The sequence below is a fragment of the Muscardinus avellanarius genome (assembly GCF_963383645.1).
Source record: "Muscardinus avellanarius genome assembly, chromosome: 2".
In the NCBI taxonomy this organism is placed as follows: Eukaryota; Metazoa; Chordata; class Mammalia; order Rodentia; family Gliridae; genus Muscardinus; species Muscardinus avellanarius.
Genome location: NC_137787.1, coordinates 49,664,569 through 49,687,122, shown reverse-complemented (window position 1 = coordinate 49,687,122; position 22,554 = coordinate 49,664,569). Strand labels below are relative to the sequence as shown.

The window sequence follows — 22,554 nt, the reverse complement described above, 5'->3', positions numbered from 1 at the left end:
ACTTCTATTTAAGAAAAGAGCCAAATAAATCACTAACAGTCATCCCATGATAACTACATTCCTGTCTTCAAAAGTCACACTATGATTTCTGTTTTATTAAAATATGTAATAATGTTCCATCCTCAAGACACTTTTTTTTGGAGTATGAGGATTGAACCTAGGAGCATTCTCTCTCTGAACTACACGCTCATCCCTATCTTACTTTTTATTTGAAAACAGGGTCTTACTAAGTTGCTGGGGTTGGCTTTGAACCTACTATCCTCCTATTTTAGCCTTTTACGTACTGGGATTATAGATGTGTGTCACCACACTGGGCCCAGGACATTTTCACAGGAAGAGTCTCCTTTTTTTTGCAGCACCATAGGCATGCTTCTGTCTCCATTTACTACTTTATACTAGACTATCCTGTCTACCCTCAGCCTCCTCTATGAAACTGTGAGATCTTTAGGAACCTAGTGTCTGTCACCAACCAGTTTCAGACACAGAAATATACTTACTCAATGTTTGCTAAATGAATATACACTGAATGCAATCACTTTAAGAAGCTATTATAGATGTAAAATTATATATTTGAGAAAATCCCTTGCATATCATAAACTGCTATGTAAATATGAAACTATCACAATGTAAATAGTCTCTTACTAATTCTTTGAGATTTGCATCAATAATTTACTAAAAGGGTTACTTTTAAGACTATAAATTTCTTATAGACACCATTATACAGTCTTTTCTTTTTTCTACTATTTCTAATGTTTTCCTAACATTTTTAAGTTTTTCATTATAAATTTTTAATTTTCCTACATTTTTGTAGTACCTACTATTCAACCCAGTGGCCTCTGAACTCCCAGCCCTGTCTTAGTTTTTATTTGGAAACAGGGTCTCTCTGAGTTGCTGAGGGCCTTGCTAAGTTGCTGAGGCTGGCCATGAATTCGTGATCTTCCTGTTTCATTTCCCCAAATACCAGGAATTACAGGTGTGTACCACCACACCTGGCTAAATTTTTTTTTAACATAAATATATATGGGATTGAAACTAACTCCTACTACTAGATTCTTTGATATCCTGCTCGACAGATTCTTAACATTAGTTTTATCTGTGAAACTCTTATTTTGAAATTATGGGCAAGGAGAGAATGGTAGAAACCTGAGGAGTCTGTAGTTCCTTTTTTTTTCGAGCTTCTCCCAGCCAAACGGCAGAGCCCTGTGTCACAAAGACTTGTGTCTCTCGTACTTTCCTCCTTCCAATATCTCAGGGCCTCTCCATGTGTGACACTGTACCCAGTCTTTCTTGCTAAAGTGATTTGGTTTTGAAATGAGTTTGAAAATCAGCACATTAAGCATAAAAAATTTTCTAAGGAAAATGTCACTTTGGTGATAACTAATTTTTCAATACAATAAAAATCTGATAAATTACCAGAGTAAAACCAAGAGCTTTGACTAGCTACAAAAGGCAAATGTTCCTAATATTTTACCTGTAGTATTTGTAGGTTCTTCATCTTCCTCAGGACCAGCATTGAGAGGCACAGGGGCAAGACTAAGCAGCAGACACACAAAAGCCCCCAAAACACATTCTTTCTTCATTGTATAAATCAACTCTGAAACACAGAACCCAAACATAGCTAATAAGTAAAGTGTAGACTCATATCTAGACTAGTCGGAATCTTCTGCATACATCTAAAGGTTGATTTCTGTGATATTTAATATGTACTCATATATTCTATTAATCATATTTAAAATGTATATAAAACATTCAAAATTATGGGCATACATATTTTAGTGCGTAAAGTTAATAACAGTCAGGCATACAGGATATATTTCAGTTTTGAAAATGAAAAGGGTAATAATCGAGAATCATGGTAAATGCTAATCTAAATATTATTAAAATCCCATTTCATGTTCAGTTGTACTTGCAAATCAGTCACATAGTTGGTCTTTTCCTTTTTCTTCTTCTTTTTTTTTTTTGTACTGGAGATAGAACCCAGGACATTTTACCTCCAAGCTACACCCCAACAGGTATAGCTTATTTATTTAAATTTTTAATTTTGAAAGAAAGTCTCACTAAGTTACTGAGGCCAGTCTCAAATCTGTGCTCCTCTTGTCTCATCCTCCAAACTCTTGGAATTGCAGTCATATGTCACCATAGCTAATCTTTCTCTGAGCAAATTATATTTACTTGTCCCTTGCAGTTTTCTTTTGTGCATGTGTATATGAGTATGTGTGGTACTAGTGATTGGACCTAAGGACGTTCTACCATTTCTCTATACCCCTAGAACTTTTTATTTTTTACTTTGAAACAAGGTCTCACTAAGTTACCCTATGTTGGCCTCAAACATGCAACCCTTCTTTCTCAGCCTCACAAATCCTGGGATTACAGGCCTGGACCACCATGCTGGGTTTGTTATGTTCGTAATGAAAAGTTCAATTTAGTATTTCTCTTTCCCATTGCTCTGAATCCTCCTTTTTAAAAGGAAACACATTTTCAGAAATTCCAACCTTGTTTCCTTTATATTTTTTATAACTGACTTCCTAACCAGGTTTTCTATGAGATAGCAGACAGAACTGCAGATAAAATAAATGTCTCACATTCCAACCAGTTCATTTCCCCAGTTCATCCTCTTCCGACCTGTAGAGTTTTCTGTTTCAAAAGAGTGTCACCAAAAAGTGACTTTATGTAAGGAACTAACACTATTAATGCTCTAACGGAAACACATTTCAGCGGGAGAAAGAGCATTTTCCTGTTTCAGAATGACTGAAAGAGCTACAGCAAAACAATGATGGGAAAATACAACCAACTCTTAAAAACAAAATGCTTTCTCCTTTGAATCCAAGGTCGAAAGGAAATGTATAACATCTACACAGCAGCAAAAGAAGGAAAGAAAGGAATACATATATGTTCAGCCGTCGAAGCCAGCACAGGAAGGGAGGAGGGAACACGCACACCTACAGGCACAGACTCCCAACACAATCAATTGGGAGAATTCTCTAGGTTTGTTTATAGTCACAGAAAAGGCGTACATCACGACACAGATATGATGTGCACCCTTGAGATGTGGGTAGCCATTAAGGAAATAATAAAATCATAAGTGATATTTTACTTTAAGCTTTTTTAAAATCACTGGTAAAATGTACAATATATTTTCTCATGACACACTAGAAGTGTTAACACACACCTGTAATTAAAGCACTTCAGAGGCTGAGGCCAGAGTATTGCAGGTTTGAGGCCAGTTTGGTAACTTAGCAAATCTTCAGCAACTTAGCAATACTTTGTTTATAAAAACAAAAGGCCAGTGTGGTGGCACATGCCTGTAATCCTAGTACTTGGGGAACTGAAACAGGAGAATTTCAGATTAAAGGCCAGTCTCAGCAACTTGGCAGGACCCTCAGCAATTTAGTGAGACCTTGTTTCCAAATTAAAAAAAAAAAATGAAATAGGGCTGGGAATGTGGCTCAGAAATAGAATGTTCCTAGGTTCAATACTCAGTACAACCCCTGCATACACACAAAATAAGGTTAGCAGTATAGCTCAGAGATAAAACTCCCCTGTGTTCAATCTCAGTGCCCAAAGAAAAAAAGGCATAGAAATATTAAGATACTCGATTTTTAGTAAGTGGCAGCATTATATACCTTATATTATATACTGTGTAAATTTATAAAATGTGTGTGCATATGTGTACACAGATATGATTTTGAAGACCTTAAGCTTCTAGTTTTTACCTTAGTTTTGAAAACTTTATATTATATTTGAAAATATTTTTCAGAAACTGTTTTTTTTAAATTTAATTCTATGGCATGTCCAATCTTGCAAGTTTAACATTTATGTAATACATAGGTTTCTTGTATTGCATGGCTTAGACAGCATACAAAGATTGAATGTTGAAATATTTGCCAATTAGAACTCTAAATCTATCAAATTATTTTCTTAAAACACAGCAGCCTAAAGTGGTAACTAAACTTATTTAGATTTTCCTTGGTTGCAAGGATCCAAAGCAGGTTCAAACAAATTTGTGTCCAAAGGTAATAAGCTGTTCATTCTTGACAATGTGGAACTGTTTAGGACCATAATAAAAAGATTATGTTGGATCATAGAAAAAAATCAGAGCTGGACGTTAAACATTACCAGGTATCTCTTCTGGCTGTTAAATTTCTTACAAAAGCCGTATTCTATCTCAGAGCTGCACAACTTTCTCTGCATGGCATGAAACATTCTTGGGTTGTAAACCTTAAAGAGTCTTCCACTAAAACAGTATGACTAATCCGGGTGTGGGTGTCACTCGCTTGTAATCCCAGCATTTGGGAGCCTGAGACAGGAGGATCACAGTTTGCAGCCAGCCTAAGCTACTTAGTGAGGCCCTTTGCAAGTCAGGGAGACCCTGTTTAAAAATAAAGAATAAAAAATAGGGCTGGGGGTGTATCTCAGAGATGGAATGCCCCTGGGTTCCATCCCCAGTACCGCATAAACAACAACAACAACAACAACAACAACAACAACAACAACAACAACCCAATATACTCTCTTTATATATCAGATCCAAACAACTCCCCTGATAGGGGCACTTAATGGTAGCACTTATCAGTTTGAAAAAAGTGCTGCTTTTGGACTAACATGTTTGAAATGGAGCTCTGTAGGAAGATTTCATGGATTTAATAGACCCTTAGTGGATTGAGTGGATCTGAAACAAGTCAGAGGTCTGCATAAGAAAATGTAAGAATCAGGCAAATCCTAATGGATTATATGATTTGAGGTGGAGTGAATAAGTGTAGCTCCCAAAGGGAGAGAATTGTTGCTCCCAGAAAAATAAAATGGTATTGGACAGGTAAAAGGATGACTACCTACTACAGAAAATCATTGCTAAAGTAATTTTAAATATAATATTAAAGATAATTTTTGCTGAGCACAGCATTTATGAACATACAAATTTTCCAAAGAACCACTTTGGATTTTATTGCTGCAGAATGTAAACATTTAAGGAAATATCTTGAGGGTATATCTTTAGATGTAAAGAAGCAATTTATCTGAAATTTAATTGAAGGAGAGGGCCTTTTTTCCTCTTAGAATTTTATGGCTGTGATGTAGTTATACATTATAGTGCGATTCAAAGTGATACATTTATGTAAGCACACAGCATCTCTCTGTGTGCTTTGCTCGACACCCCTTCCCATTACCTCTACATCCTCCCTGTACCCGTAAATGAGATTAGTTTCATATACCTTCTTTTTTTTTTTAGGTACTGAGGATGGAACCCAGGGGCACTGTACCTCCGAACTATATCCTCAGCCCTATTTTTTAGTCTTTTTATTGTTGAAACAGTGTCTCACTGAGTTGCAAAGGTCCTCACTAAGTAGCTGAGTTTGTCCACGAACTGTAATCCTCCAGTCTCAGCCTCCCAAGTGCTGGGATTACAAGCGTGCACCATTATACCTGGCTTTTCATAGACCTTCTTATATAAATACAATATTATTTAGTATGTTACCTTCTTCAAGCCTCTTTTTGCTCTTCCCTCTTCCTCCCCAACCCTTCTACTCTTCTACTGGTCTCTCTTATTGTGAAGTCCTCTTTCTTTCCTATTTTCTCTGTAACTTCCACATATGAGAGAAAACAGAGGATCATTGACTTTCTGAGACTGGCTGATTTCACTTAACTAATGCAAGTGACGTAATTTTGTTCTTTATGACTCAGTAAATTTCCATTGTGTGTAAATGCCACATTTTACCCATTTATCTTTTGAGGACACTGTAAGGTCATAGGTTTGATCACCAACACCACAAAAAGAAAGAAAGAAAAGAAAGTAAAAAACTTACCAGAAAGCTCTTTATCTTTTTTCTTTCTTTTTATTCTCTCTTTTTCTATCCCTCTTTCCCTTTCTCTCTCTCTCCCTATTTTTTTTTCCTTTGGTGGTACTAGGGGTTGGACCCAGGGGCTTTCTACCTCTAGGGTATACTCCCATACCTATTTTATACTTTATTTGAAAACAGGGTCTCACTAAGTTGCTGAGAGCCTCACTAAGTAGCTGAGGCTGGCTTCGAGCCTGTTGTGATCCTCCTGTCTCAGCCTCCCAAGCACAGGGATTACAAGCATGCGCCAACACGCCCGGCTTCCCTCTCTCTTTTATGGTACTAAATTATATGAGATTTTAACCCAGAAACATTCTACCTCTGAGCTCACTCCCAGCCTTTTATTTTTTTTTAAACGTTTTTCTTTTGAAACAGTGTCTCACTAAGTTGCTGAAGCTATCCTCAAAGCTGTGTACTATCTCAGCCTTCCATGTATTGAGATTACAGGTATGAACCAACCATATCTAGGTAGGATTATAGATGTGAAATGGCTTAAGAAACAGTACAAGTTTCATAGGTTCTGGCTGTCTAGTACTAAACTTAATGAATAATAACACTTCAATTTAATTCAGTTCTAAATAGATTTCCAGTGGGAAACCATTTTGTGGGAAAAATGAGTATATGACACATTCGATGACTTGAGTTCTAATTGCAAGTTTTGAAAGTCCTCATATACTGATAAACAGTAATTTTTGAAGTTGTGTTCATTTTGTCCACAATCAATACATGGGTCTCTATTCGATTTTTCTTTTATAGTCCACTGTAACCAGCGGTCATTTATATATTTCCAGCATAACACCCTTGTCCTAACAGCACAACCATTTCTATATTTTCTTCACTATGAAACAAAGCAATAGAAATAAAAACAGCTTCAGTGTTTCTCAATTAATTCTGGACCAGTGCCTTTTCTCTCACCACTGACTGTGGCTCCACATTTTTATATTAAACTCTAGGCCAATATTCAACAGCCATCTGGTCCAGAGTACTACCCTTCTCAGCAGTATATTTTTATTGACCTAATATCTTTGCTGTATCATTTTCTCTTGTCTAAGTTAATTGTCTTAAACAATATAGGACAAGATATCCAAACCCTGGATAAACCTACATTTTTAAACAAAGGGTGGTGGCTATGGATAGTTTCTCTCAGAACTTTTTATCTTTTATTATTTTGACTTTTCTATTGCATCACTTTCAATATATAATGAAATCCAGATGCCTTGGAAAACTGGAAGTTTTTTCATGTTCTATGTGGAAGCACGCACCTTGGCTGCAGTTTCAACTTGACCAAAGACTTTCCCAAGAGGCCAGACCTAGGCAAACTTAAATGTGGATTCTTTCTCAGATTTCACTCTTGGATTACTAGGTTGTTGAGAGCCCAGTACATTTAAAATTGACCTCTTTTATCCTCCATTCTTCAAGAAATTTCATCACTAGTATATCTTCTGAATATGCTTAACACACTGCTGTCATATATTTAAAAATACATAAATTCCAAATGCAATACCCATTAAATTACCAAGATCATTTCTCACAGACATAGAAAAATCAGTCTTTAAATTTGTTTAGAACAACAACAACAACAAAAAAAAAACCAGAATAGCTAAAGTAGTTATCAGCAACAAAAAACATGCAGGAGGAATGACAAAATTTGACTCGAAACTTTACTACAAAGCCATAGAAATAAAAACAACATGTTACTGGCACAAATACAGATACACGGACCAGTGGAGCAGAATAGAAGACTCAGAAACAAATCCACACATTTATAGTCAGTTAATTTTTGACAAAGTAGCCGAAATCATACATTGCAAAAAAGATACCCTGTTCAACAAATGTCATTGGCAAAACTGGTTAATCATATGCAGAAAAATGGAAATAAATCCCACTTTCTCACTTTGCACAAGAGTCAACTCAAGATGGATCAAAGACTTGGAAATTAGACTACAGACCTGCAGGCTCCTTGAAAAGGGCATAGGTTAAACACTGCAACACATAGGCACAGGTAAAAACTTTCTCAACAAAAGCTGGGCATGCTGGTGCATGCTTGTAATCCCCGTGCTTGGGAGGCTGAGACAGGAGGATCACACAGGTTCGAAGCCAGCCTCAACTATTTAGTGAGGATCTCAGCAAATAAGTAAGATCTTGTTTCCAAATAAAATATTTAAAAATAGAGGTCTGGGAGTGTATCCAGGAGGTAGGAAGCCTCTAGGTTCCACCCCCAGTACCACACACACACACACACACAAAAAAAAAAAAAAAAAAAAAAACCCTTTCTCAACAAGACCCCAAGGGCATAAGAAACTAAAAAGTGAATCAATATGTGGGATTGAATTAAAATGAAGTTCTAAGAAAACAACACTATCAAATATTGAGCAAGTGAAGTAAATAGATACTTCACAAAGAAAGAAATTCAAATGGCCAATAAATGCATGAAAAAATGCTCAACATCATTAGCAATCAGAGAGATACAAATCAAAACTACCCTGGGATCTCACTTAACTCCAAGTAGAATGGCAATCATTCAAAACACAAAAAACAACAAATGCTGGCAAGGATGTGGAGAAGTGGGGACTCTAATACATTGTTGGTGGGATTGCAAATTAGTGCAGCCACTTTGGAAAACAGTATGGAGGATCCTCAGAAGAATGGAAACAAACTTATCATATGATCCAGCAATATCACTTCTGGGTATCTACCCAAAATAATGGAAACCAAACTACCAATCTAATGTATGTATATCTACGTTCATAGCTGCACAATTCACCATTGCCAAGCTATGGAACCAGCCAAGATGTCCATCAACAGATGAATGGATTACAAAATTATGGGATATGTACACAATAGAATTTTACTCAGCCATAAAGAAAAACACAATTATGTCATTTTCAGGGAAATAAATGAAATTGAAAAAACTAATCTCATTATGCTAAGTGAGATTAGTCAGTCACAAAAATTAAGAAATCAGATGTTCTCTCTAATGTGGAAGCTAAGGAGAAAATAGGTCATAGAAGGAGCTCTAGATGAATAAGGAGATTTCTATAGATGAGCAAATTAGGGGACATAACTGAGGGGATAGGAGAGGGGAAGAGGGAAATTCTCTAATACACATGGAATACTTTAACAAACATATCAAAGTCAATCACTAAGCCAAACTTTAGAAGGAGGGAGGGGGAAGGAAAGGTGTGGTAACTGGGTAATGGCTAATTGAGTGTTGTGTGCATGTATGTCTCCACCATCTTGTATCCCATTAAGATGTATGAATACAATGCACCAATAAAAAACATAAAAATATAAAATTCCCAGTGTTATCCAACACAGTGTGCCTCATTTATCTTTGCTTTACCCAGGCTGTTAGCCAAAAATCTTGTGAGAATAAATTTAACATCGGTATAACTTTAAGTACCAACTCTGATTTTTTCTTTCTTTGGAGAAGCCCTACTTTTTTGAAATTAGAATACATAGGTTTATATATCACACTTCACAGATACCTTTCTTAATGGAAGTGCAAAAAATATACTGTGAGGATCTGCCTGAAGCATTTTATAACTGAAGTCTATACTTTGTCTAGACCATGTAGACTTTAATAAGTCTATACAGATGTCCTTAGTTTTTCTCTATCTAGTTTTTTCCTGTCCTAGCATTGACTCCAGGATATTACATTACTTTTAGTTGTCATCTTTTTCTAATATTTCTTCAATTTGGATTTTGATGATTTGAGAAATTTTTAGGAGTATTATTCAGATATTTTGTAGGATTCCCCTTTACTGAAATTTGTCTGATTTATAATTATATAACTGTTCTGAGTTTTGGGGTAGAAGATCAGAGAAGAGGTAGATTGTCGTTTTTATCACATTTCAAGAGGATATAATAGCAGCCTGACTTAAGACTGTTGATGCTGGCCTTGCTAATTTGGACTTGGTAGTGATTGCGAGGTTCCTCCCCAGTGAAGTTCCTCTCCATCCTCACCTCTCTCTACTGTATTCTTTGGAAGTCACTGTGTGTGACACACACTTTAGGAGTTGGGAGTTATGTTGTTCTCTTTCCTTGATGTGAGAGTATCTACATAAATTGTTTGGAAACCTTCTGTGAGATATCTTTTTTCCCATATTTAAGTTACTAAATGCTTTATTTATATCAGTATAGACTAATGGACATTTATCATGTATTTTGTATTATATGCCAGAATAATTTTATTTATATTCTTATTCAAATTGTCCTTGAGCTTTGGTCAATATGAGAGAGCATTGAGTTGGCTCCTGTATATCTTTGATGTCCCTGTGTTAATGTCAGTTTTTTGAGTTTCTCTTTATTTTCTTTTTTGTGGTACTGGGGATGAAACCCTTCTACCTCTGGGCTACACTCCCAGACCTATTTTATATTTTATTTTGAAACAGGGCCTCTTAAGCCAGCGCGGCCGGCGTTGAACCTGCGCGATCCTCCTGTCTCCGCCTTCCAAGTGAGGGGATTACAAGTGTGAGCCACCACGCCCAGTCCGGGTGTCTCTTTACTTTCTGTTGCTACAAAATACTTCAGGCCTGTGTTATATATTTTGTCCTAGAACCAGCTATTTCTCCAAAGAGCCCCAATTTCTTTTATTGGGGATTGGTATTAAAAAGCAAGACTTGATCAATATGTATGCTTATTGTTATAGGAATGTCATTTCTTTTAGGACCTCTCTTTGATAGGCCAAAGAAATTCATATTTGTAGATTATCTTATGTGGAAGGATATACCAACTTTATGTATAGCTGTATAATCTTTGTGACTATTTTTTCATTTCATATATCTTCAGGATTCATTCATGATATTGTTATAGTACATTTCTCTTTCCCTCTTTTGATGGATACTTGAGTTATTTCCATATCTTGAATGTTGTAATGCTGCAACTAAAATGAAAATGGAAGAGATCTTTTCAAAACTCTGATATCAATTTCTTTTGGTATGTTCCCAGAGGTGAGATTGCTGGATCATACAATATTTCTATTTTTAATTTTTTTAGGAAACTCCACACTATTTCCAATAGCTGTTTCACCATTTTACATTGTTTTTCCAACAGTGTGCAAGAGTTCCCATTGTTCTAGATCCATGTCAAAATATTCTTTTTTTTATAATAACCATCCTAAAAAGAGTAAGGCGGTATCTGATTACTTTTTATTTTCATTTTCTGGATAATATTCTTGAATATTTTTTAGATAATTTTAGCTATCTGTATGTCTTTTTGGGAAAGTATGTGTTCAATTTTGTGTGTGTGTGTGTGTGTGTGTGTGTGTGTGTGTGTGTGTGTGCGTGTGTGTGTGTGGTTGCCATTGAGTCTAGGGAGTTCCTTTTATATTTTGAAAATTCACTTGTCACCAGATATGTAGCCTGAAAAATACATTTTCATTCACTTGTTTCTTGGTCATGCTATGAATGGTTATACCCTGCCACAAACACTCACAATGATGTTTCATGCCTTGTACAAAGCAATGAATTCAATTGGTCATAGACTGTATTTCTAAAATTTGCTAATTATAATAATGTCACCAAAGTTTCAATAGCCATGAACAAAATCAGTTCTTCTGAGCACCCAGCTTACTGCCACAGAACCCTAAGGAAGATAAAAATCTTACTACACATTAGACATGAGAACATCATTGGAATAAATGATATCGAGTGCCAACCATCAAGCAAACAAAAGATGTATACATAGTGCAGGACCTCATAGAAACAGATCTTTACAAACTCTTAAAGTCAGAATACTTCAGCAATGACCATAGTTCCTATTTTCTTTATGAGATCCTCAGAAGACTAAATACATCTTTAAGCTAAATCCTGCAATATGACCTCATGTCTTCTACCTGATGCCCAGCAGCACTTGTGCTAATCAAGGTCAGCCAGGAAAAAAAAAACTTTAATGGCGAATAGTTTTATTTATTGTTATTGTACCAGAAAAAAATGAAAATAGTTTTATGGCAAATATGCAAAAAGTTTTAGCACTTTTCTTCTTCTCCATCCCATTGCTTCTTCCTCTCCGAAGATAATTAATTACTGTTAAAAATTTGTGTATTTTCTTCCAAAATTTTATATGCTCTTATGTACATGTATTTTTTCATGCCTTATATATGCAAATAGGATGACACAATTATTTATGCATTTTAAAATTCTATTTCACTAGAGACATTTTTCTTCAATAAACCAGATTAAAAAACACTCAAATCAGCAGAAAACTAACTTCATTGACTTCAATACCTAATAAATCATCCTATATAAAGAGGAAGAAAAATGTATAACACTGACCAGTTTGTGTTTTAATAGATTGGAGAACTAAAAAAGAAGACAGATCTACATATATCTTAGTTACAATGAGGGGTTGTGGATATAGTCTAATAAAAATGGACATAAATTCAATATCTAAATAAATAAATACACTTCCCTTGTTTATGGACCAGAAGATTTAGTATTAAGATAGTAGTGTCCCCCAATTTGGACTACAGATTCAGTGCACTCCTTATCAAATTCCAGAAGGTATTTTTTGTTTGTTCTTTCAAAAATTGACAAAGTAATCCTAAAATTCATGTGGGAACTGAAAAGATTCATCAAAGCCAAAACCAAGTTATAAAAGATCAAAGTCAGAGTCCTCACACTTCCTGATTTCAAAACAATTCAAAGCTGCAATGATTAAGACAGTGTGGTGCTAACAAAGAGCCAGACACAGATAACATAATGGAAGAGAATCAAGAATCAAAACAAACTCATAATGTCCTAGATCAACTGATTTTAATAAGGTTGTCCAGACTACTCATTGGGGAAAGAACTGTCCTTCCACAGATGATGCTGGAATAGCCACATGCATTGAATGAGATCACACCCTAGCTCTTATTCTGTACAAAAATAACACAAAACAGTCAAAGACCTAAATTTAAGAACTGAAACTTAATTTGATTGCAACCATAAGAATAAATTTTGTGATATATTAGGTAATACCTCTTACACGTGACACCCAAAGCAAAAATAACAAAAGAAAATAATAAACTGGATTCAATAGAGATTAGAAACTTGTCTACAAAGTAATTATCTAGGAAGTGAAAAGAGAATATTCAGAATGAGAGAAGATATGTGGAAAGCATATATAGAATAAGGGACTTATAACTAGAATATAGTCAATGCTCTGCATCACATGATTTAACTAACTGTGGCTAGAAAATATCTGGGGAATAAAGATATCTGTACTGAACATACAAACTTTTATTTCTTGTCATTATTTCCTAGGCAATGTGTCTAACAACTGTTTACCTAGCATCTATGTTATATTAGTTATTAAAAGTAATATGGAGATTATTTAAAGTATATGAGAGGATGTGAGTAGGTCACATGCAACCCTTATGCCATTTTATATGAGTTTAAGCATCTGTACATTTTGGCATTTTTTCTTGGGGGTCCTAGAACTAATCCTTTACAAATACAGAGGGATGACTCTAAATGAATAACTGTGACCACTCAAATATAAAAATATATGTAGTTGAATAGACATTAACTGTAAGAATATGGAAAGATGTTTGACACTGTTAGTAGGGAAGTGAAAATCAAAAACATGAGGTAACACATCACACACACTAAGATGGCTATGATCAAAAAGTTAGATAACAAGGATTCCGCTCCTAAGTAGATGCATATGTAAAATGAAAACACATGTTCACATAAAACTTTGCACAGAAATGTTGATGGAGGTACTGTTCATTACAGCCAAAAAGTAGATACAATCTAAATCTTCAAGTGATAAGTTAAATGTGGTAGATTCGTTTAATGGACTACAAAAGAGTTATGTACTGATAACACTACTACAGGGTGACTCCTACAAACATGTAAATGAAAAAAGCCAGTTATAAAAATATTATATTATTCCATTTGTAGGAAATATCCATCCAGAAAAGGAAAGTCTACAGAGACAAAAATAAATTAATTAGTGGTCCTGAGGCTTGCTGGGGTTGGGAGAGGAAGGAGGATGGAATGTTAATTCATCTGTGGTTTCTTTTTGACGTTGTAAAAATAATTCTCAATTTGAATGATGGCAATAGTTGTGTAACACTGTGATTGCGTTTCTAAAAACTAGTGAATTGGCCACTTTAAATAAAAGAATTGCATTGTACGTGAGTTATATTTCAAGAAAGTCGTTTAAAAAGTAAAAAGAGGGCAAGAAAGAAAATATCTTCTTTTCATTCTGTATTTCTTCCATTCAGTTGTTGCTCCCTTTGCTGTTCAGAAAAATTTTAGTTTGTTACAGTTCCATGTGTCCATTTTTTTTGTTGTTGCTGTTGTTTTGCATATGCTTTTGGTGTTTATCCAAGAAATCATTGTCAACATCAGTATCAAGAAGGATTTTCTCTAAGTTTTCTTCCAGAGGTTTTTCAGTTTCAGGGACTATTTATGATAGTCAAACTCTTAGAAACATAGTTGTTTCAGACATTGGAGGCTGGGAGTAATGGGAAACTATTCAGTGGCCACAAAGTTTCTTGTATTCTAGTGAATAAAGTCTGGAGATCTACGGAAACAGCATAATACTGTCAACACTTGTATTAGAGGTTTTAAATTAAGAGTAGATTTAATGTTATGTGTTCTTACAAAAAGCAAAGAAACAAAAAGAAGACACAAAAGAACTTTGAGAGGTGTTTGTTAGATAAATCTGTCACCTCACCTGTAACATATTGACATTCAGAAAATAATAACTAGAATAAAAGATAGAATATTATATGGAATCAGATTAAAATTATGAACATGGGATTATCAGTGGAACTACAGAGAAATAGAAATTTGTGAGAGGCTTTTTTGGTTTAAATATTGATTAAACCGAGTAATCAAGTAAAGTAAAAATATTAAGGATAGAAAATCAAGACTATTTCAAGTGAATTGTTGTTCTAGTCATACAACTAGGCAAGCTGAAGTTAGTATTGATTGCTGTGCCTTGTAGGGATGCATTCAGTTCTGGGCAGATTGTATAGGTCCAACTTTACCAAGTGAAGAAGGATGAGGGCCATTAGAGTCATGGAGCAAAAAATGGGAGGTATAAAAATCCAAGAAATAGAGGTATGGTAAGAATGTGGGAGAGTGACTGAAGAAAGGACAGCTTAGAAAATAGGTAAAATAAATGCATTCTTTGCTATTTTACTTTTATTTATAATATTAATTTTCTTAATGAAAGAATATGTAGAAAAAGGAACAAATGGTCTATATTGAAAGGAAGATCCCAAAACAGAAAACAAAAAGGAAAAATAGCCCATATCCCTCTAGTAATCTTATCCTATAAGACACATGATACACATCTTAAGAAAACTCAACTCAGAAACTATTACTCTACCAAATAGAACAAGAAAGATTCATATTTGAATCTGTATCTCTGTGACTCCAGAGTTCATGTTCACTACATTATACAAAGCTATCATACTATGAATCGGTCAATTTGTCTCTAGCAATGTTTAGAAGGCACCTTGGCTCCAGTTGTTCTGGTTTGGAAGAGAAGCAAATAACTATTGGAGAAGGCTGTCGCCGGCATGGAAACCAAGTGTCTTTAAATCCAAATAATGCCCCACACTGTACTTCAAGTAACCTATTTATATCCTCTTCTTTTTTATGTTTAATGATTGAGAGGAGGAATTTAGAGAAAATCTGAATTGTGTATCTCCAAATTCAAATATTGAAGTCCAGATCCCCAAAACCTCTACTGCATTCAGAAGTAAGGAATTTTAAAAAGCGAATTGAGAGTTGGACAAAATGGTGCAGGCCAGTTATCCCACACCTGAGAGGCTGAGAGACAAGAGAATTGCAGTAATTGCTGGTACAAGGCCAGAAATGTGCAGTAATTTAAGAAGACCCTGCTTCAAAATAAACGATAATAGGGCTAAGGGTATAGCTCAGAGATGGGATGCTCCTGGTTTCAAGTCCCAGTACCACGTGCACTTGCACACACACATGCAAACACAAGATAAATGAGGTCATTGGGGGACCCTAGCCCACTATGACTATTTTCTTTTATTGGTGTATATGATACTGAGGATTGAACCCAGGGCATTCTACCTCTGAGCTATATCCCCAGTTCTACTTTGATTTTCAGTTGTTATTTTGAAGCAGGATCTTAATAGGTCAGTGAGGGTCTTATTAATTACTGAAGTTGTTCTCAAACTTGTAATCTTCCTGTTTCAGCTTCTCAAATACTAGGATTATAGGTACTACATATACTCAAATACTAGGATTATAGGCATTTGCCCAGCATCTATTTTCCTTATAAAAAGAATTGAAGACATGTACATACAGTAATGAAAGCTTGACTGTCTATAACCTAAAGAGATAGGACTGAGAATAAATTGATCCTACTGAACCCTTGATCTCAAACTTCTAACTTCCATAACTGAGGACATACATGTTTGTTGTTTACTTAACTCGCGTGTGGTACCTGTCTGATGTCCCTAGTAAACCAACACAGCCAACTTCATACAACTTTAAACATCAGTTCCTAAACTTACTAGTTATATAATTTGATGATATATTCACTCATATATAAAACGAGTACTTTACTAGCACCTACCTCATCATCTTTTGTGAGCATTAGATGAAAACAAATTAGAATGGTGGCAAGGTCAGGGTGTAGTGATGCACGCCTGTAATCTCAGTACTTGGAGGCTGAGACAGGGGGATGAAAGGTTGGAGGCCAGTACTCTGCACCTTAGTGAGATATCTTTTCAAAGTAAAATAAAATAAATAAATAAAAGGGCTGGGGTTGTATCTCAGTTATAGAATGTCCCTGGGTTCAATCCCCAGTACCAAAAAATAAATAAAATGGGACTACTAGCTCAATATATGTTAGCTATTAAAATTCTTATAAGTAACTCTTGTTTGCTTGCTTTGTTTTGCTGGATTTTTGTTTGTTTTCAGGCTTAGTATTGAACCCAGGGCCTCACACATACTAAGTACACTATCACTGGACTACACTCCCCTCTTCCATAGAAGTCCCATACTCTTTTGGGTACCCTAGAAAAACAGAGGCTAATAGAGCTCGCTCGCATTGAGGAGGGTGTCATCTTGGACTTTATGAAGGTCTAAAAACTGGCAACTATTGATTTCAAAGAATTTAGAGCTAAACTAAGAAACATTTTTCTTATAATTTGCATAGAAATGGGAGCTGAGAATGGTTAGACTATAAGATATAAAATGAAGTAGTATATAACTCAATGTAAAATGAATGTTCTTTCGAGGGCCCAAATCCATTTGAACTAATATATTTTGGCAATTTGGCTTTAGTAGTTGAAGAGAAAAACTCAAAATAAAGGGCTGTGGTTATTGATGTGTTTAAGAATTTATGGGGTAATTCAAAGAGCAAGGAGCTTACACAAAATGAGACTAAAGGTAAATTGGAATTACAACAGACTGATATTATTTAGGGAAAGACATGATATGACTAGTAGGCAGGTATTTATTTATCATTCGTTCTGCGGCATATATATTTACCATTTTTAATCTAGAAACAATTTCATATTGTATTTACATATATATTATAAGCATAGTGCTAATGTAATTTAAAATTATTGCTTCAATATTTCTGTTGGTGTTCTGGAACTGGGGAGTATTATATCTTTGAGCTACACCCCTAACCTTTTTATATATTTATTTTGAAACAGGGTCTTACTGAGTTGCTGAGCTGGCCTCAAACATAAAATGCTCCTATCTCAGCCTCCCAAAGTACTGGAATTATAAGTGTGCACTACTATGCCCAGTAGACTTCTTTTTTTACTTAATGCATAGTGCTGAACTTTATAAAAATTACAAGTAATCTCAAAATTAATGAAAACTTTGCTATGTCCTAAAGAAAAAATATTATTATTATTATTTTTTTAGAAATGTTATTTTGGCTGCTTTTTTGTTTTTTTGTTTTTTTTTTTTTGGTGGTACTGGGGTTCCTGGCAACCCTTCTACCTCCGGGCTACACTCCCAGACCTATTTTTATACTTTTTTTATTTGGAAACATGGGCGGCTGGCTTCGAACCTGCGCGATCCTCCTGTCTCCACCTCCCAAGCTCGGGGATCACAAGCGTGCGCCACCATGCCCGGCTCTTGGCTGCTTTTTTAATATATGGTTTACCAATGAAAGACATGAGCGACAAAAACTGAAAACTAGTAGAGAGAAATTGAAACAAAAGCTTGAAGAATCATTGTTTTCTTTTCAGATGCTATCCTCTTTGTGCTTATAAATTCTTTTCACTGAATTTGTTTGATTCCTAGGAGGACTACTTACATGCACACTAAAACCTGGCATTCTGTTTTTTTTTTTTTTTTCTTTCTAATTTTTAACCTACGTGCATTTTTTTCTGTTTCTTATTTGGGGTGAGTTTGCAGGACACTAATACAAAGGAAAATCAATGGGATAGTATCAGGATAAAACTATGGGGGTGAGGAGAGAGAGACAGCAATCTCTAGAGTAATCCTAATCATTTTCTATTTTCTCTTTATGCTTTGATGTTTACTTTTTATACATAGAATTCTCAAGTGAAATTCCAAAGCATACGTAATAGCCAGGGCCAGGAAATGGATTTTTGTTAAAATTATTTCTTACAAGACTTCCCAGTCTATTTTCCCAAGGCAGAACATGCATGATCTCAGGGAGAGGTCTAAAACCCAGAATGTTATAAGAAAAAATTATTTTCTGAAAAAATACATTGTGGGAATGCAAATGTTTGGGCAGTTTCCCAGGGGAGGGCTGGAGCTGAGTAACTGCACATTTGCCACATACCAAAGTCTAACAAGTCAGCACACAGCCTTATTTATCTCTTGTTGACTCCCCCACCCCCACCCTACATTCCTCAGACATTGAGTCATCATTATCAGTATTATTTTGCCACCAAACTTAGTTCTCTATGATATAAAATTAAGCTAATATAAAATATCATGAGGTTCTGGCTGTATAGTACATATGCCACATTTATTTTTTAAAAAGGATATTGGGAATACAATGACATATCATTATGGAACATTATACATTCTTTTTGTAATGATTTACTGCTGTGTAGACTGGCTTCTTGAATGCCAGGTTACTATATCTTGACAACAGTGTGGTGCAACCAACTTAATAGGTGTATTGAATTTATGTTGCAGAAACAAGCCCACTTTTAACAACATATTCCTTGATGGCCAGTAAGTGACCAAGGCAGAACAAGGTTCTGGACTACATTATCCAAGAGTATCTTTAAGATAAAAAGATGAATGAAGTAGAAACCAAAGTCCAGTTCAGGAAATTAGAACTACAGGGCAAATATTGATTTTGCTTATTTGCTAATAATACAAGTTTAGCTCATTAACCAATCTAATGTTTTATTGTGATTATTGTTATAATCTTTAATTCAAGGAGTGCCCCAAAAGTTTTATTTTCTAATTTTTTAAATATTTTTTATATTTTTCTAATTTAATCTCTAAGTATCATTAGTAATGGTATTTATTACTATAAAATATTTCTACACCTTCTAAAGACACACACATGTATACACACGCATAAAAAATTAAAGCTGGGCATGATGGCACACTTACATTCCTAGTACTTGCGAAGCTGAGATAGGAGGATTACATGTTTGAGGCCAGCCTCAACAACTTAGGTTTTGAAGTTAAAAAAAAATATATATATATATATAATAGGTCTGGGTACAAGATCAGAGGTAGAATGCCCTTGGGTTCAAACCCCAGTACCATGCACACAAAAAATTGAGTTTTAGCTCAAATCTTAATTTTAGAAAAGAGTGTAGGCCATAAGCCTTAGAAAATTTGAGATTTGCCTCTTTAATCTGAGTAGGGTTCAGAAGTTCACCCAGCGGTCAAATCCTGAGTGAGCAGTCTAGAACAAGCCCAAACAAAGGAATATCTAAGGGAGAACTTGAAATCTGCCAAGTATCACATTTGCTTTTTTTTTTTCTTTAAACTTGAGAGAAAATAGAAACCATCCATACACACATTTTTTTTAAAACTTGGCTAAAAACAAGAGTTGAAAAGAACAAAGCTTATTTTGCTTAGGATTTCTTTTAAGCATGTAATTTTAGTCAAATCTTGAATGATCTGGTAATAAGACTTTAGATTTTCTGTCTAGAGCTCTAAATTACAGTTTGCCCATTTATTATAACAATTGTAATGCAAACAGCAGGTTCCATGACTGGACCTTTATTATTATGTTGCTTTTCTCATTTGTATCCAGCATACACGTTAAGAGAATTTTTGTTTGTTTGTTTGTTTGTTTTACAGTACTGGGAATTGAACCCAGAGACATTCTACCACTGAGCTACTCTCCCAGCCCTACTTTTTATTCTTTATTTTGAAAAAGGGTCTCAGCTGGTCGCAAACTTACCATTCTCTTGTCTTAGCTTTCCAAGTACTGGGCTTACAAACTTGTGCCACCATGCCAGCCTTACTTTCAGGGAATTTTATCTCATCCTTATTTTATAGAGAAAAGAGACAGTGGTTGAAAATGATAAACTAGCAGAAAAAAACCCATATAGAAGCCTCTGTTAATGATACTGTAGGTGTATCTGTCTCTGAGGCAAGTGCCTTTAATTGTTGCGACATACTATCAAATTTGTAAAAAACTTCAATATAGTAAAATTTAAATATTTAATTAGTATGGTTTGTTTTAATAAAAAGGGTAAGAATTTTTAAAAGGCAGTAAAATTTGATGAAGGAAGTCATCATCTTATTCCAAACCATGTGGTAGGACCATTGTTTTGGAACTCTGAACATATAAATGTTATAGGCAAAATTTTATTTTGACAGTTAAACCATTAAAAATAAATGAAAAAAAATTCCCAAATAATGAATATAGGCAGGCTTCAATAAGCTACTGCAAGCTGGAGTTCTGAGAAGACTGCTGAAACAGACCTAGGTGGAAGTGGCTTTCCTTTGCTTTTACTTCCAAACTACACATCAGGGCTTGAGATGTACCTTTATCAAGTAAGGGCACAGGGATTATTGTGGAGAAAGCTCACAGAAACTTTCTTGGTTTGCTGATATTGCTATAACAAAACATCGCAGACTGAGTGGCCCAACAACTAAAATTTGTTTTTCATAGTGCTGTAAGGCTGGCAAGTCCCTTGTCAAAGTTCTGGACTACTTGGTTCCCAGATATGACTCTTGTCATAGCTTGCAAATGATGGCTACCTTCTCAATAAGTACCTACAAAGCTTCTGTGTGTGGACAAGCAGTGAAAAAGAATGCTCTTAGTATTATTATTGTAAGGTCAATAAGCCTATGGAAATGGTAACACAACATATGACCTCATTTAACTTTACCTCCTAAAAGTCTTATCTTTATTAAATAGAGTCACATTAGAAGTTAGGATTCCAGTGTATGAATTGGGGGTGGGGTACACTTTAGGAGGAATTTTCTTAGTCTGTCAAGTAAGTGCCTTTAAAATTTTATCTCAGAAGAGAAAGTGACCACACTTCTCTTGGTGGGCTAGAGCAGGAGCTATTTCGGCCATATTGTCGACTTTCTAATGCGGAAACCAGTTCTTTCCCTTCTGCACAGAGACAGACTTCCAGGTTACACTGCTGGCCGCATTATTAATTGTGGGACAGGAATGGCCAAGACCTATAATATTCCATAGGAAATGCAGAAGTTGCCAGAGTAAGAAGTACACTTTCTAACCAGTTTGCCTGAATTGTGTGTGTGTGTGTGTGTGTGTGTGTGTGTGTGTGTGTGCGCGCACGCGTGCGTGTGAGTGTGTGTTTCCTGAAAGGGAATACTATCTTGGAAAAATATCTATTCTCTATAATCTCTTCTAATAAGAAATGATACTTTATAGTTCACAATTTAAAAATAATTAGCCAGGGAAACAGACCATCATTACTTAAACCCTTCTTTACCATTAATTATAATTGAAAATCAGTTGTTAGAGAGCAGAAAGCACTGCTCTGGAACTTAATTCTTATAACCTGAAATTGAAGAATAATATGTTTTTTCCTCAGGAAATTAGTTGTGTATTTTTAAAATAGAAACTTTTCCATAATTTCTCATAATAAAGTATGTATAATAAATATTCTAAGGGTCTAAAAGCTAAATATGTAGCATGGAGCACAAGATTTCATAAAAATGAGTAGCCATCATTAGTAGTATAGGAAAAGGAGGGAAAACATTCCTGACTGCAGCAAAGGGGTCTGTGATAAACCCAAGGTCCTCTTTACCTCCTCATTCTTGGGATTGTACCCTGATTTATTCTCATGAATGCACATAAATACTCCTATGTCATATCTGCTCACATGGGGTCTTCTCAGAATACTTCTTTGAATACCAGGGACAAAATAGAGCCATGGTTATATTCAATGACCTCAAAAGCTCTTAAAACAACTCTATCTATTCCTATGTTTTGTATTGTATATTTATTTTCTTTCTGTCTTTTGCCTTAAGTATAAGCTCTTTCTATGCAGGAATTACATCTGTTCTCACTGGTAATTAAGAAACTCAATGAATGTTTGTGGAAGAATCAATGAATTAAAAAATCAGAACAAAAAATTTATTTGCATAAAGTAAAAGTTCACTGAAGAAAATTTATAAAAATATATAAACTGAAATTATCTGTGACCATACAGATGAAAGTAAATATAATAGACTTTGATTATAAGTTAACCCTCTATTAGAGAAGATAATACAGAAAACCTTTTTATATTTTGTATTCAGAAGATCTGATCCCACAAACTTTCACTGAATGGACAGTAATGGAATCGCAC

At 35.0% G+C, this 22,554-nt stretch overlaps 1 protein-coding gene across 1 annotated transcript in view; it reads right to left on the bottom strand.

Moving 5' to 3' along the window:
* Positions 1–22,554, bottom strand: part of TFPI (tissue factor pathway inhibitor) — a gene marked incomplete at both ends in the record, with an annotated part of 92,145 nt that overhangs the window by 36,967 nt on the left and 32,624 nt on the right. The window contains one exon of the mRNA XM_080689366.1: positions 1,472–1,594. Within this exon, the coding sequence (XP_080545492.1) occupies positions 1,472–1,594 (123 nt within the window). The remainder of the gene's footprint in view (positions 1–1,471; positions 1,595–22,554) is intronic.